The 14,541-nt window shown below is 37.4% G+C and overlaps 1 protein-coding gene across 2 annotated transcripts; it reads right to left on the bottom strand.

Annotated features, from left to right (window-relative positions):
• Positions 1–2,254: 2,254 nt before the first annotated feature.
• gpr142 (G protein-coupled receptor 142) lies at positions 2,255–12,764 on the bottom strand. 2 transcript variants are annotated; one of them, XM_053238415.1, is made up of 4 exons: positions 12,701–12,757; positions 9,951–10,924; positions 4,320–4,474; positions 2,255–3,554 (listed from the first exon to the last, which is right to left on the bottom strand). In XM_053238415.1, exons 3-4 carry the CDS (start codon positions 4,456–4,458, stop codon positions 2,617–2,619), a joined length of 1,077 nt encoding a protein of 358 aa, XP_053094390.1. In that variant the 5' UTR covers positions 4,459–4,474; positions 9,951–10,924; positions 12,701–12,757; the 3' UTR covers positions 2,255–2,616. The 2 variants fall into 2 exon arrangements, with proteins under 2 accessions (XP_053094390.1, XP_026771450.2); XM_026915649.3 differs by having other exon boundaries at positions 9,951–12,764.
• Between the last annotated feature and the right edge of the window lie 1,777 nt (positions 12,765–14,541).

Below are 14,541 nucleotides of genomic sequence, written 5' to 3'. Positions count from 1 at the left end.
GTGACTTTAATTAGTTTAGAAAAAAACATTGTTATTGGTTAACTTGAGAGCATTCCTGGTCCACCCTGACCTGTCCGCTAAATAAACAATCTTTCAGGTTCATACCAAGTTGCCTGTTCTAAGTCTTCAGATGATGGTCTGAAACCAAGATTCCCCATTAACATCTGGCAAAGAAGAGTTTTAGACTTTATAAATGCCTTTAGGCTCACTGGATGAATGCAAATCAAGTCGTTTCCTGCCATTAATGGTTGAATATCATCTGTCAGATTCATTCTTCTATGAAAGTACAATGGACAAAGAGTTACTTGAACTTGGGATGCCTGAAATCCATAATGTTCTTTACAGATATGGGTCCATTTCATGGATAAAAGTTTGAAAGGCTTAGCCATTAAAGTAATCATTATCACTAGTCTCCTTTCTCATTCTTATGTTAAAGATGCATGTTCTCCCTCCATTCTGCAGCTGTGTCACCCAAAAAGGGTCCTTTAGCTCATGTCCACATTCCAGCCTGAGCCTGCACTGTGACTTTATTGTGTAAAGTGTTTAGACCCATTTGCTCGCTCTCCCTGTTGTTTATCAGGAGCTTAGTGATTGATGTGGTGTGTTCCCCGCTGCCTGTGTTTGACATACAGCGGGAGGCTACAGATGATAACATCTGGCTAGCTAGAGAGAGGAGGGGAAAAGATGAAGTCAAACACACTACTCAGAGAGTATAGAGAGTGTAGAGAGAGGTCATTCATAGGGCACAAGGTGTTTCTAAGCAGAGTTTATATATGACCAAGTGGATGTGTGGACCAACATGTGTTATATACGACATAATTGGTTTAACTTAAAATGTTCAACATTCAAAAATATATTTAAAAGCATTTGTTATTGACACAAAATATGTTCACATGAATGTCTGGGCCCCTTTGATTATTATAACCCTAACTACTAGGGTTACTCAAGAAATGAATTAGGATTTAGTTAAGGAACATATTGCAAACCGGCTAATTTGTTATAAAACAGGCAGTTATTCACAAATCAGTTCCAGTCATTCTCTACTCCATTCTTTTCTACTGATATCTGGCTCTTGTGAGCATTAGCAGTAACAGTAATGTTCATGTGGCATCCACTCCAGTGCAGAATATGCATTTTACAATCTATCAGTTTATGAGTCACTTTAGCCAACTGTAGCATGACTTATTCTACTGACTTTTATCAGATACTTGCTGTGTGTGTCTGTGCGTGTGTGTGTGTGTGTGTGTGTGAGAGAGAGAGAGAGAGAGAGAGAGAGAGAGAGTGAGTGTGCTAAGGTTCAGTGTGACCTGTGCATTCAGAATACAAAGTGTTTGCTTAGGGGGAAGCATCGTTCCTGATGCACCTGAAAGCATTCCAAACTGAAAGCCCTATCAAGTCCTGTCTCACCAAGAATAAACAACATGGCTGGCAGATGCGGTTTGCTTATGAATGGGAAAGTGCTGTATCATCTGTCTCTGCTCCACCTAACATGCTCAGAAAAGGCCTGCTGTGTAATCTGGCCTGGAAAAATATGTCATACATATCTGTGACACATACCTGGCCAAAGGTTCTGTTTGTGGTCTACAGTTTCTTGTAGAAAATAAACAATGAAGTGTTGCGTAGTTTTCTAATTTTCAGTCATTTAATTTGGTTGTGATCAATTACCTCTGATATTACTTTAAGTGACCATTCTTGTGCTGAAGGGTTCAAAAAACAGCAGTCTAGGCCCAAACAAAACCAGAATGTTGTATAGTCCCCATATTATCTCTCTAATTAGGAGTATGTTTTAATTATGTAAAGGTCAAAAAAGTAGTAACCAAATAACAGGTTTTGATTCACAACCTTTCATGGAACACTATATATTCATATGATGAGCCTGATGGGTCTGAACATCTCTACAGAAGACAGCACAATAAATAACACAAATGGACTGAAGGTGATGCAATTTGCTGGCAGAGAAGATGGAGTGAGCAGCTGTCCATCATCTCAGTTCTCTTGGAGATGGAGGCAGATTGCAGGTGCCCAGGGCCTGGTTTTCAAAAAAACATCATAAGAAGACCATTCAATACAAGGAAGAATGTAAAATGTGATACTCTCTGGGAGATTGTGGGCATCTATTTTTGTGATACAGCTATATATAAAAATCAGATCAGGGTTTTTTTTACAGAAATATATAACTCATGCTTCAAGGACGTGCGCAGTGAGTCGTATCACAATTCCAGTATTAACGCAATACAATACCAATACAAAGTCCTAGTCTGATATGTTTATTATTTCATCAGTTATCAAAAAATGAAAATCTTTTATCAGATGGTATTATTAAAAAACTTCATTTAATGTTGAAAGATTGTATTTTATCTTTTTATTTCTATCTTTTAATTCCCTGTATAAAACTCAAATAATTTTCAGTTTTGTGACAGAATATATTTACTCATTGTTGGCATCTAATAACTATTAATACCCAGTATTGATTTAGTTTCAGTAAATGTCAAAAATATGTTTTAATTAAGTTTGTGAATCATATTTGGCAATATTGAATTTTTAAAATATTTAGGATTTTTTTTTAAAACCTTACTGTAGGGTATTTTTTTGTCTATAGGGTGATATGAGTGAGAATTAAGGACAGTCCCAAGCAATATTGGCATGTCTGTGAGAGCGCATGGCACCACTGGACAGAGATGAGTTCGAGGCATTAGCAGAAGCCTGTCTTTGATGGCAGGGCCTTTGAGGATGAAGCGGTGCCCCTCTGAGAAGCAGCACATCCTTCACAACGCCTCTGAAGCGGTTACTGACAAAGCAGTATAGGAAGAAGTTCACAGCTGTGTTAAGCATGGCTAGCATGTTGGCTAGGTCATATGCCAAGTGCACACGCCAGTCTCTGTGCACCGATGCCACGTAAAGGTGGTAGAGCACCACAGCTGTACGGGGTGCCCACAGCACTGCGAATACAGACGTGATGGCCAGAAGCATTGCTGTGGTTTTGCCCAGCCTGCCTGCTGGTGCCAGCTGCTGCTGCCTGCTTTCATCCTGACACCGGTGCTGCCGCCTTCTGAGACGCAGAACAATGAGTGAGTTGAGCACCAGGAAGATACTGCATGGCAGGAAGTAGATGATAGTCACATGAGCCCAGATGAGGGCAAAATCAACCGCACCAGGTGGCCGGCTCACCCTCCACATGTCTGACCACCAGAAAAAGGGCACACCAGACGCCAGCGCCAATGCCTGGACTGCACCGACGATGCGCCGAGCCCGCGCCGGGTAGCTGATCTGGCGATGGAGCAGTGGATGGCACAGTGCAACGTAGCGATCCACAGTGAGTGGCACAGTGGCCCAGATAGAAGCATGGTTGGCGGCAAATTCCAGCACACTGACTGATCGCAGCAGAATAGTGGGTACCTCACGGTGGAACACAGCTGTCTCCAGCAGGAACCCCACAAAAATGATGAAGAGCTGGCTGAGCAGGTCTGAGCTGGTCAGTGCCATCAGGTAGACATACAGGGCCTTCTGGGTCCGTGCGGTCAAACGGGACAGAGCCACCAGTGTTAAGATGTTCACTAGAAAAGACAAACAGAAAGGTGAAAGAAACTGGGAAAACAGAAAGGGGAGCAAGAGTGGAAACAGAAATGGGAATTCATATCTACTGAGGGAATCTGTCACTACAAGTTTTTCCGCTTTTCATTGAAATGCCAAATGCTGAAAAATCATACTTTACTTTTGAAGTCCCACAGATTGAAAGGACAGGTCTGTTCTGACTGGGATCATATCTAGCTCCCAGGCCAGAGAAAAAAAACTACCAAGAGCCACTGCAGGGACAAATTTGGAACACATTTATATATATTAAAAAATAAAATAAAGGAAAAGCTCGTGTAAGGCGCATACAGAATTTGACTCCAAGAGGATGATGGTTGGTCTAATGATCACTGATTATACATTTGGCTTCAAGAAACTTTTACAAAAATCACCAAAATGAATGTATTATTTATTACGGGAGACAAATTAGCCCTTTATAAATCATAAACCAATGCAATGTGAAGTACAAACAGAATAAAACATTAAGAAAGAGCAGATGAACAGTCACACACATTTATAGGCTCACATAAGTGCAAAATTATTTGGAGAATGTGGAATTTTATGATCCCCATTTATCATGATTCCTGGCAAATAGTAACATGTTTTTAGAAGACTGAAATAAAAAAACAACTCTTCTGGACAGGTTTGATTCAGAAGTGGAAGATTTATTGATGCTATCACAATGAGGAAAAAAATAATTGGCCATTTTAATTTTTTTTACCAATGACACTCATGCTCAAGTTTCCTACCTGGAAATCCCACACACAGCAAGATGCTATAGTAGATAACAGGGATGTAGCCGAGAACACACTCTGATCTTTGGTACTCATCAGTGCTTGGCTCCTTTTCCTGGTGGCTCGGCACCGTGTCATTATACCAGTCAATCATGGCCCTTAAGCTTCTCCTGTGCCAACAAAGATAATGAGTAGGGAACTGTAAAATAGTGCATTAACCTTTACGTCTGAATCAAAATGATCCATTTTAAATGTGTGTCTAATTCCATATTTTAAAGAATATTCCTAAGAACATTCCTATACAGTACTTACATTACATTACACTTTACACTTTATTTACATTGTGAAGTTGGTCATTTTTTGCACGGTTTGTCTAGTTTTCAGAGAAAATTTTATTACTATTATGTCTCTATCTATCTATCTATTATATCATCATCATTATTACTGATTATTATCATCACTGTTTTGTACTGTCTTGAGCTACTAGCACAAGAATTTCCTTCAGGATCAGTAAAGTTGACCTTATAAATATTTTTATATTGACTATAATTAAAACGAATTGAGAAGAACTAATAGGAGGACAAGACAGATTTGGTACTTCAGAAATAATTGCTTTATAATGTAATCAAATGTGATGGCCTGGGTTGATGGGATACATAATACATGACTGAATAATGCAGGAACAGATCGATTATCAGCTTGCCATTTTCTCCACACGGCTCGATTGCATTCACTGTGTAACTTAATATATTGAAAACATTTTAAGATAATAACAATAGGATGTAATTCAGTATCATAGCTGTGTTCGGAAACTCACAACAGGTTGTGTGCTACTCATGTGCTAATTAGTGTGAATGCAGTTAGTATGCAAGTGTGATTTCACACCCATCTAGGATAGATGAGGATGTCTGCTTTAAAAGCTGTCTGGTTATTATCTAGCATAAAATATGAGGGAACCATGTACTTAGATTTACTCGATATCTACAGAAAGCTGAAAGAGGCAAATTCCTTCAAAATAGCATGTTTAGATCAAAATGAGTTGGTAAGACACCAGCAGTCAGTTAATGAACAAATCCTGGCAGTGGATGAACATCCCCCACCACACACAAGTGCTCTATACTCCATCATCTCTAAATGAGATTTCACCTGGCTTGCCCCTTCCTCCCGTGCTAGAGAATAGGGCAAGAAAGACATGCTTCAATATTAGTTATTTGCTTTCCACACTCGACTAAGTTCTAAATTATGGCCTGGTTTGTATTTTTCTTTTTAATACTGAAAAATCAGGTTCTGCAAAACATCCCCATCGCCAAGCCTGTTGATGAGGTGATAATGCATCTCTTGGAAACAGGTCTACTAGTGCGGCTTAAGGGCTGGTGATTATAGCAGTGAAGAGGAACCGTTAAAACTAAGCACCAAATAGTAAGGTAATTCATTCCCTCCCACTGACATACAGACAACGTTATCCAGATTTACAGCCTGGGACATTGTGCTTTATTGCTTAGGTGGACAGAATCACAAAGGCAGGGTGAAATTGAAATAGCAGCAATGATCTTTCAGCTGTCTTCCTACAATTTATTTTGCTATGTCAAGCCTCCAGGGCAGGAGTTTAGGGGTGAGAAGATTACTGTGCATTACTCCCATTTCTTAACTGTGAAGGGTCAATGGCTCAATATTTTAAAAAAAATTAAATACAAAAAGATCACCATTTTCAAGCAAAAACTGTTTTTTCTTTCTTTCTGATGTACAGTTAAAAGTTAGATATACTGTATGTGATTTACGGACTACATTACCTTTAGTGATCATACAGTTCAGACTTGCATCGATATTTGGATCAATATGTCCTTGAGCACTAATTATCACTAGCCAAAGTGTTTCTCATTTGTTCACACAAGCACACACACACAAACACACACATGCTGTACTGCACCAGATTGCCATGAGGTAATAGCAATGAAAATTCTAAATAATTCTGCATTATTTAGATAGAAAGGGGGATCAACATGGGGAATTGCAGGAGAATTTAACAACCTTGAATCCTAAACTGTGGATGTCAACCAGGAATTATGTGGAGCAGTGAAATCCCTAGTCATCTGGCTAGCGACTGGCTTGTTCAATGCCATTTTCACTTCTATAACACATTTCAAAGTGTGATAACTTAGAAAGGGAAGAATATCACAAGTGATATAAGTTGCTTATCTGGGAACTGGGGCAGGCGAATACATGTGACTACTGCTACTATGTATTCCCCTGGGAAATCTCAAGCAAACATGTTAAGCTATTTTGAATCTCCTGAGGATGACCTGCTTTTTGAAAATTCTGGATTATAAATTATACTTACACAGTCAGGGGTGTATTCGGATTTAGCTTGGAGACCAAAGTCCAAAAGTTCCGTCAATATTTATGTGGGGAAAGATTCTGGTATTCAGAGTTGAATTATGCATTTCTGGGCTCCCCATTCAGACTATGCAAATTACCTGTGTACCTGTGCCTGAAAACTATTGACGAAGCAGACAGCTTTTTTTTCTTTTGTGATTTGATGTAACAAAAAAGAGACAATTAAAAAAAAATGATGATATATGAATAAGAACATGGCAAGCATTGAAATAAATATCTAATACGAGTCAAGTATACTGCCAATATATTGCTGCATGAATATGCCTAGTTATAAATTATCACATTACATCACATTATTACGTCTTGCTTTTATGCAATTGACCGCTATAAGGAAAAGTTCACCTGCTTTGTCAGTCTGCATTTTCTATCCCATATTGGTGAGCTTCAAGGAAAGTTCTTTAAAGGTAGTGCCCTAACTGAAAATCGCCTGTCCTGTGAGGTCTGCTCGTTTAAAATCTGAACTGCATGCAGTTATAGTAATCTGAGTGGTTACGCATAACTATGGACTTAAATAATAACTCACTTAATTTCAAGCTTTTGAATTTTAAGTTGCTGATGTAAATTGCCAACTCTTAATACAGCCCTTTGTGTGTATTTCCTCCTTGGCTTTAAAGATTAGAGCCAAAATCCGCATTACAAAAGTTTTCATCTGTTGGATGAAGTGCATAGCTATTGGCCATAAAAGGTCATGCGGAATAACTCGGGTTAGATGCGCAGGGCTTCAGAATGCACTGGAGCTCGCAGTGGACTTCACAGTCAGTACTGGACAAGGGCAATGTTTTCTTACCCTGCACCAGTTCACATGCTTGGAGGCATCCGTGCTTACAGCATAATGCTATTTGAACAGGAAAGCAGTGGCTCAAACATGGGAAAAACAGTTCAAACTGAGCTCTGTATGTGCAGCTGTGAACTGATGCACTGGGACACTTTTATAATTCCTCTGGGAATCCCTCCTATACTGTGTTATACTATAGCAGTCCATGTATTTTTAAACACTATGTTGTGAGACCTGTAAGAACATGAATGCCTTGTGCAGTCACCATTGATAACGCATTAGAGGGGGCCAAATGGTGTGAATATGGACTTGTCTCAAATTGCTAGCCATATCATTAACACATAGAAGGTATACCATGCCAGTGGAATTGTTCTGAGCTGAACAGAATTGCCTAGGGATTAGCGTGTAGGGTATGATGAGGCAATTGGGACGAAGCCAGAGGTAGGATGCAGTGAACACTATCTTTAGTCTTTCTGCTCTTTCCAGCCTTCTCAATTATTCATGCTTGAAACAATAACCAGGCTCAAGGGCAATGGGATAACTATACGGTCCCTATTAGTATGCATAGCAGGAAAACAGTTGAAGTGCACTGACTTTTTGATGAATGAGAGATAATGTGAGTGAGTTTCAATTTACAGTACTAGATTTCTATTAAACAAATTGTTTAAATTGGTGGACTCTCAGATCACACTACAGGATTTAAAGCTGATAACATCTATCTGCTGTTCATTTTCTCCATATGGTTTGGATCACTCACAAACGGCACAACCTTTTGCTATAGAATTCATTGGGCCCTCAGTGATTTCGCATCCTGGTTATGAGCCAACAAAGCAGCCTTACAACAATATACAGTATGGCCTCCGCCATGTTTTACATTTGGCATGAGGTTTTGGTGTTGGTATTTTGTATTTTTGCTTTCTACAAGCTGTATGAATTTATACCATATGTATCTTCAACTGTGCTTCAGACTGTGGACCATCCAAGTCCAAACTTGACACAGTGTTTTTTTTTTTTTTTTTTCCTGTAGTAATGGGTTCCTCTATGATAACCTTCAAACACTGCAGCTTTCAGTGTTTTTTTTATGATAGACTATGAACATTATCAAGTGTAACTGAGTGTAAGTAATGTCTACAGATCCATCAATGTTGCATCTCGGCTCCTTTGTTACTTTGTTTTGAGGGCCACCTGCTTCTCAGAAGAGTAATGATAGCACTGAATTTTTGTAAACTCAAACCTGAATTGGAGCATAGGACTCAAATATAAGAAATTGTTATGCTAAATATTCTCAATTTTTTTGTAAAATGAAACGTAAAATGCTTGGTGCATTCTGTGGTAAATGTTAGGGAACGCGATACATTCTTAGAAAATAGGCGGTTTACAAAGGGTTCTTAGGATAGTTAATAGTTAGAGTCTTAGAAAAATTGGTTCCTCATAGGTTCTGTGAATAGTGTTTTAATAGGGTTTCAATTTCCTAAAGGAATTCTACTGATCATCTTACCTGAAAGGGAAACCCTTTATTATAGGGTTCTACTTCAAACCTGTAAGACGTTCCTCTAATCTCATAGATTTGAGTAAAGGTTTTTGTGTATGTTACATGACCATAAGATAATGTTTGTTACATTACCAGTTTGTGTAATCCAGACAACTCTGAAGCTGAACCCTTTTTTCAAACCTTTTTTTAAAGTCAGGCTTAGACTGCAAATTATGAATTGTACAGTATTCCGAGGAGTGACATTTCACAACTAACAAAAAGTGGCCTTTGGATTTATGCCATACTCTGTGTGGACATTAAAATGACATAACACAGGAGGTGGCCTGAAGTGTCATATCACCATCTAATTTTTAGCACAAATCATTTTAGTGAAGTTGGAATGTTTTGAAAGAATTTTGGTTGGAGAGTATAAATAGTCAGTGATACCACTGATATAAATCAACTACTCCTAAATAAAACTCTCACTATATTAACACTTACATGGTACTTGTTTCAGTTTAAATTTTCACAGAAAAGAAATGCATGAACTCACAGACATCTATATCAACAGACATATATATATATTTACATTTTATATTATATATGTGTTTACATTATATACATTTACATGTTCCAAAAAAATGAGACATAGCAAAAACTTAAACCAGTGAGGCGACATTTATACCATGGCACAAAACATCACATTTATCTTTTTCTGTATTCTTTCTTTTCTGTTTTTATGGACTAAAACTTCATCCTGGATAAACTTGGTCTCAGCAAACTCCATTAATTGTGTACAGAAAACTGTCACTACTTTAACTGCACATTCATCACAGTCAAATATTTAACAAAACATTACTGTCAGCTTTATCAGAACTAAAAGAAAAGTATATACATTTAATTGCATAAAACAAATAGTGGTGATAGTGAAGGTAAATATTGGGACAGAAATAATGTCTAATAGTAAGCTGAACAATGTAAGGGATAGAGAGAGAGGCCTTCTTACCTTTAGGGCCTGATGCTGGTCCCCACATGTATGCACTTAAGGGTCCTGAGTCCTGTTATTGCCAGATTCCCTACCCAGGAATCTGAGAGAAGGGTGAGACCAAAGAGATTAATGGAGAGACAAGGTACTCACAGTGTAAGGACATCACTGCAGCCTGGCAGCCAGCAAGTGAGAAAAGGACAGGAACTGGAGAGCTGAGGGGAGGAGAGAGTGTGAAGAGCTGGAGGGAGGGATGGGGAGGGGTGAGTACATACAAGGCTGAAATGTGTGAAGAAAAGATGGTGAAAAGAGAGGAAGAAAAGACAGGAATACTGAGGAAGTGAGGTTTTAGGGACATGTGGTAGCTCAGAGTCATGATGCAGTAACGAGCTACACAGGGACATACATATAATGCTAGAATTAAAGAACTGATAACTTTGAAAAACTGATGTCTCTGCAGTGTGAGGTATACAGTTGCTGTCTTCTTCATCATTCTGACCCAGTGGCACGAGGACATAAGGTCAAAACCTTAATAGTGTCTCATTAGATTTGTATTTCTAGAAGACATGTTCTTTTATTTAATGATGTATTCATGATGAAAATGTGTCCTGTAGAAGTGTAGGTCTTATTATGATCTATCCAACAAGCCACATTTCAAGGATTAAGTCATTTTTTTTTACAAAAAAAAAAATATTAATAATAGATTAATGAAATATAACTCAATTAATGACATTAATTAATATTTAATTAATATAATAATTAATTTAAGAAGAAGCCTTTATTTGTCACATATACATTACAGCACAGTGAAATTCTTTTCTTCGTATAACCCAGCTTGTTAGGAAGCTGGGATCAGAGCGCAGGGTCAGCCATGATACATCGCCCCTGGAGCAGAGAGGGCTCAACAGCGGCAGCTTGGCAGTGCTGAGGCTTGAATTCCTCCAACCTTCTGATCAGTAATCCAGAGCCTTAACCGTCGAGCCACCACGGAACTTCTGCAATCTCAACAGAAATTAGTCGTGCACTATTAATGCATTTGAGGTTTTTGAATGGAATTTACAAAAATGGTGTCCAGTCCTCACTGATGAAAAGGCTGGTAACCCCTGCATTAATCCCACTGTTGCATGGGTAGATGACACCTCACTGTGTATTCAGACATGTATATGTATTTGTGTGTCCTAATAATTTGACACTGACAGGTTTTGTTATTGTTTTTGACATTAAACTTTATAACCCATTTCATTTTCCACATTCTCTGGCCATGACCTATGACACGCTGATGCCGAGCTCACACAAGGACTTCCAAGGTCCAACATCCTGTCTGCATTAGCCACTTGCTGGGCTGGCTGTGATCATTTTACCAATCCATGGGAACATGAAATGTCTCACAAGCTTGTTTGATCCAGCAAAGAGCAGCTACAAGACTCTTATTTCTGGGTTTGTGATTTATTGATCTAAAATGGTGAAAGGTTCAGTTTTGCTTTTAATTCTTTCCATTGAAAAGAATAAAACACAGACCTATCTAGCCTTAGTGACCATGAGAAACAATTTTGTACAAAGGCGGTATCAAAGACCACCCCAAACCATGATAATCATGCAAAATCCAAACAATGTGGTCTCCAATCAAAATAGTTACATTACTATTCTGGATGCTTGGATATCACAGTTCTCTTGTGACCAATGGAAACATTCTTCTTTTCAGTTTATGTTTGCATGTGAAATGTCACTGTCAATGTTTCCTTATTTCCATGAAGCCCAAATCACTCATCATAGTTGAATTAGTTTATTTGCAAAACTTTTTAATTTGCAAATATACTCAGCTTAAAGAACTAAAAACATCATAGAAAGATATTTTGTATGTTCTGATAATAGAAAATCACTTGATTTGAATGCTGAATGCAAAATCACAGAGCTTGTCATGTTGTTCATGTTTTTTCCAGCGATCACCTATTACATGGTGGTGCCACACACCCTGTGATTTTTATCTTTCTTTTTTTTATCTGCTTGATGCACCTAGGCAAAAACAGGTGTCATGTGTGTGTCACACATTATGCTAGTTATTTAATCATTAACACATCAGGACCCAATTGATTAGTCACTTGTCATTCTGTCATCTGTCAAATCTCCACCTTTCTCTGCTTACTATCTCCATCTCAACATCAAAATTATTCTTTCCTAGGCTTAGTTATGATTTATATTCTTCTGTTCTCGGTACTAAAGTGTGCTCTTCCTCTCTTGTGTCAGAAACCTGTACCTCAAAGAAAGGTCAGTTCAAGAAGTTTAGCTTGGTGCCTGTAGGGTCCAAAATCAACAGTGGAGAATTATAGACATCCTCAACCCTGACAGTGTCTCATGTAGCTGACAGTTCTGTTAGTTCTTTAACCGTTTAAGCTCCTGGATTATAATCCACTTATTCATTTTAAATAATAATATTCAGTAACTATTATAATCTATTCAGTAACTACACTGAAACTTATAGTCAAACATGTGTAGTTAAGTGAAGAGTTTAGAGAGTTCTAATGGTTCCTGAGAATTTAATTAGGGAAATGACGTTGAAGTTCTGTTTATGAAAAATAGATAACTCATAATAATTCATATCAAGTTTGATATAAGACTACAGAAATTTTCAATTAACATATACAGTAATAGTCAATACACCGGCGTATTCACCAAATTACACTATATGACACATGTTATGTTGGCTAATCAATGCCTAATTACGTTAATTGTTCTGGTGACGCAGTGAAATGTGATATGTGGAATGGGCAAACCTGTGTTCTTCTAGTCCAGAGATTTCACCACGCAGCATTAATACAGTAACCTGGATAATCAAAGAAAATAAATATGCTACTATGCCACTCTTAAAAGATTTGAAATATGAAATAAAGGATTATATGCAAATATGACACACTTAACCCAGCTAGTAGCTTAAACCAGACAGCTTGCATTAATATTTCTGATTTAGGTAATGATTCATGCATTTTAATAAAAGACAATGTAATATTTTAAAAGTATATGTTTGTTTGTTTGTTCGTTTGTTTGTTGTTTTATTAATTTGGCTAGTAAAATAATATTTACCAATTAGCTTATAGTTAAACTTTTATCAGGTAACATTACTAAATCAGTAATGAGGAAGTCAATAAATTCCTGTATCTTCATTGCAGTATTTCATTTATGTTGTTATACATTATTTAAGAGGGTCAGTACGATGGTGCAGTGGAAACATTGCCACACCACAGCTCCAGCGTTCCCAGTTCAATCCTGAGCTTGAGTTTCTGTCTGTGTGTACTTGCAATCAATTTTATCCTTCATATTGTCTCTGCCTTCAAAGTTTATAGAGCTAGCTCCATGGTAGTGATTAGAGGCTGTCTTCAAACATTAGACATTATACATGAGACATTTTAGGATGTCGGTTTATTCATTTCTTTATATTCTCTGTCTTGAACCCTGCTTCAGACATTACTGTTTTGTAACCTCTTAAACTCCCAGAAGCTGTTGCATTCCTGACTAAAAAAATACACTTGCCTTTAAGTTTCAGAGTAGTTGCTGAGTAATACTGTTATGATACTAAATAATATACTCCAAGGTGACTAAATAAAACATAATTTATATGGTTTCAGTTCCTTCCTTCCTTCCCTTTCAGGCATGGCAGTGTGCTTCCTCCGGCTGCTGTAACTTTGACCAGAGTGTGTGTTTTGGCAGATATCAACTGCATGTAGAAATAATTGGAAGCACAAAGTGTCACGCAAATGACCTTTGGACAAACTTTTCTTCCACTGAATGTACAGAAGTGAAAAGGAAATACTGCAAATACTACTACAAAATACAAATACTTTCAAAAGTCTTTTCTGTACATCTACAGAAAAATTTAAAAAGTTCAAATATCACAGTTTTCTCTTTTCCCAGTTTCCTGTGAAGAGAGAAAACTGTGATATTTGAACTTTTTAAATTTTTCTGTAGATGTACAGAAAAGACTTTTGAAAGTATTTGTATTTTGTAGTAGTATTTGCAGTATTTCCTTTTCACATAGGCCCAGGGCAATAACAGGTTACTGACAAATTCTGCAGGATAAAGGAAATGAAAAATTGGCCATTAAGTTAACTAATAACCTGCAACAGAAACAAGATGTAAAAGGCAAGTAAAATCCTATCACTAATACCAAAATTGTTCTTTCTAATAAATTGGTCAATTATTAAAACTGTGAACAAGAATGAAAATGAGAAAAAGGTGAAAAAAACAACAACTCTGCTCTATATTATATGTACATTGCAGAGGCCTATATGACAAAATTGAGTGCTTATATATGGATTATTGTGTAATGTAGGCTTTGTAAGGTTTTTTTTAAAATTATTATTCTTTTCCTTTTTTAATTAGTAACATTAAATTGTTTTTCAATGTTCTTGTATGTAAGCTGCTGTATTCAGTCAGTTGTTCAGTATAATGACATTACAGGTCTAGTGCATTGCTAAACAAGAAATTAATCCTGTTTCAAAACAAACCTGCATAAATGTGGTGGTGCTGGTGATTTGATTATTAAATGAAAAGCACTATAGACGGCTTACAGCACTGAATAAGGGATGGTCATTAGTTCAGTTAAATAACTGCAATAAAC

The sequence above is a fragment of the Pangasianodon hypophthalmus genome, chromosome 12, assembly GCF_027358585.1.
Source record: "Pangasianodon hypophthalmus isolate fPanHyp1 chromosome 12, fPanHyp1.pri, whole genome shotgun sequence".
Taxonomy (NCBI): domain Eukaryota; kingdom Metazoa; phylum Chordata; class Actinopteri; order Siluriformes; family Pangasiidae; genus Pangasianodon; species Pangasianodon hypophthalmus.
Note: the sequence above shows the minus strand (reverse complement) of the source record. Positions and strands in the feature narration are given on the sequence as shown.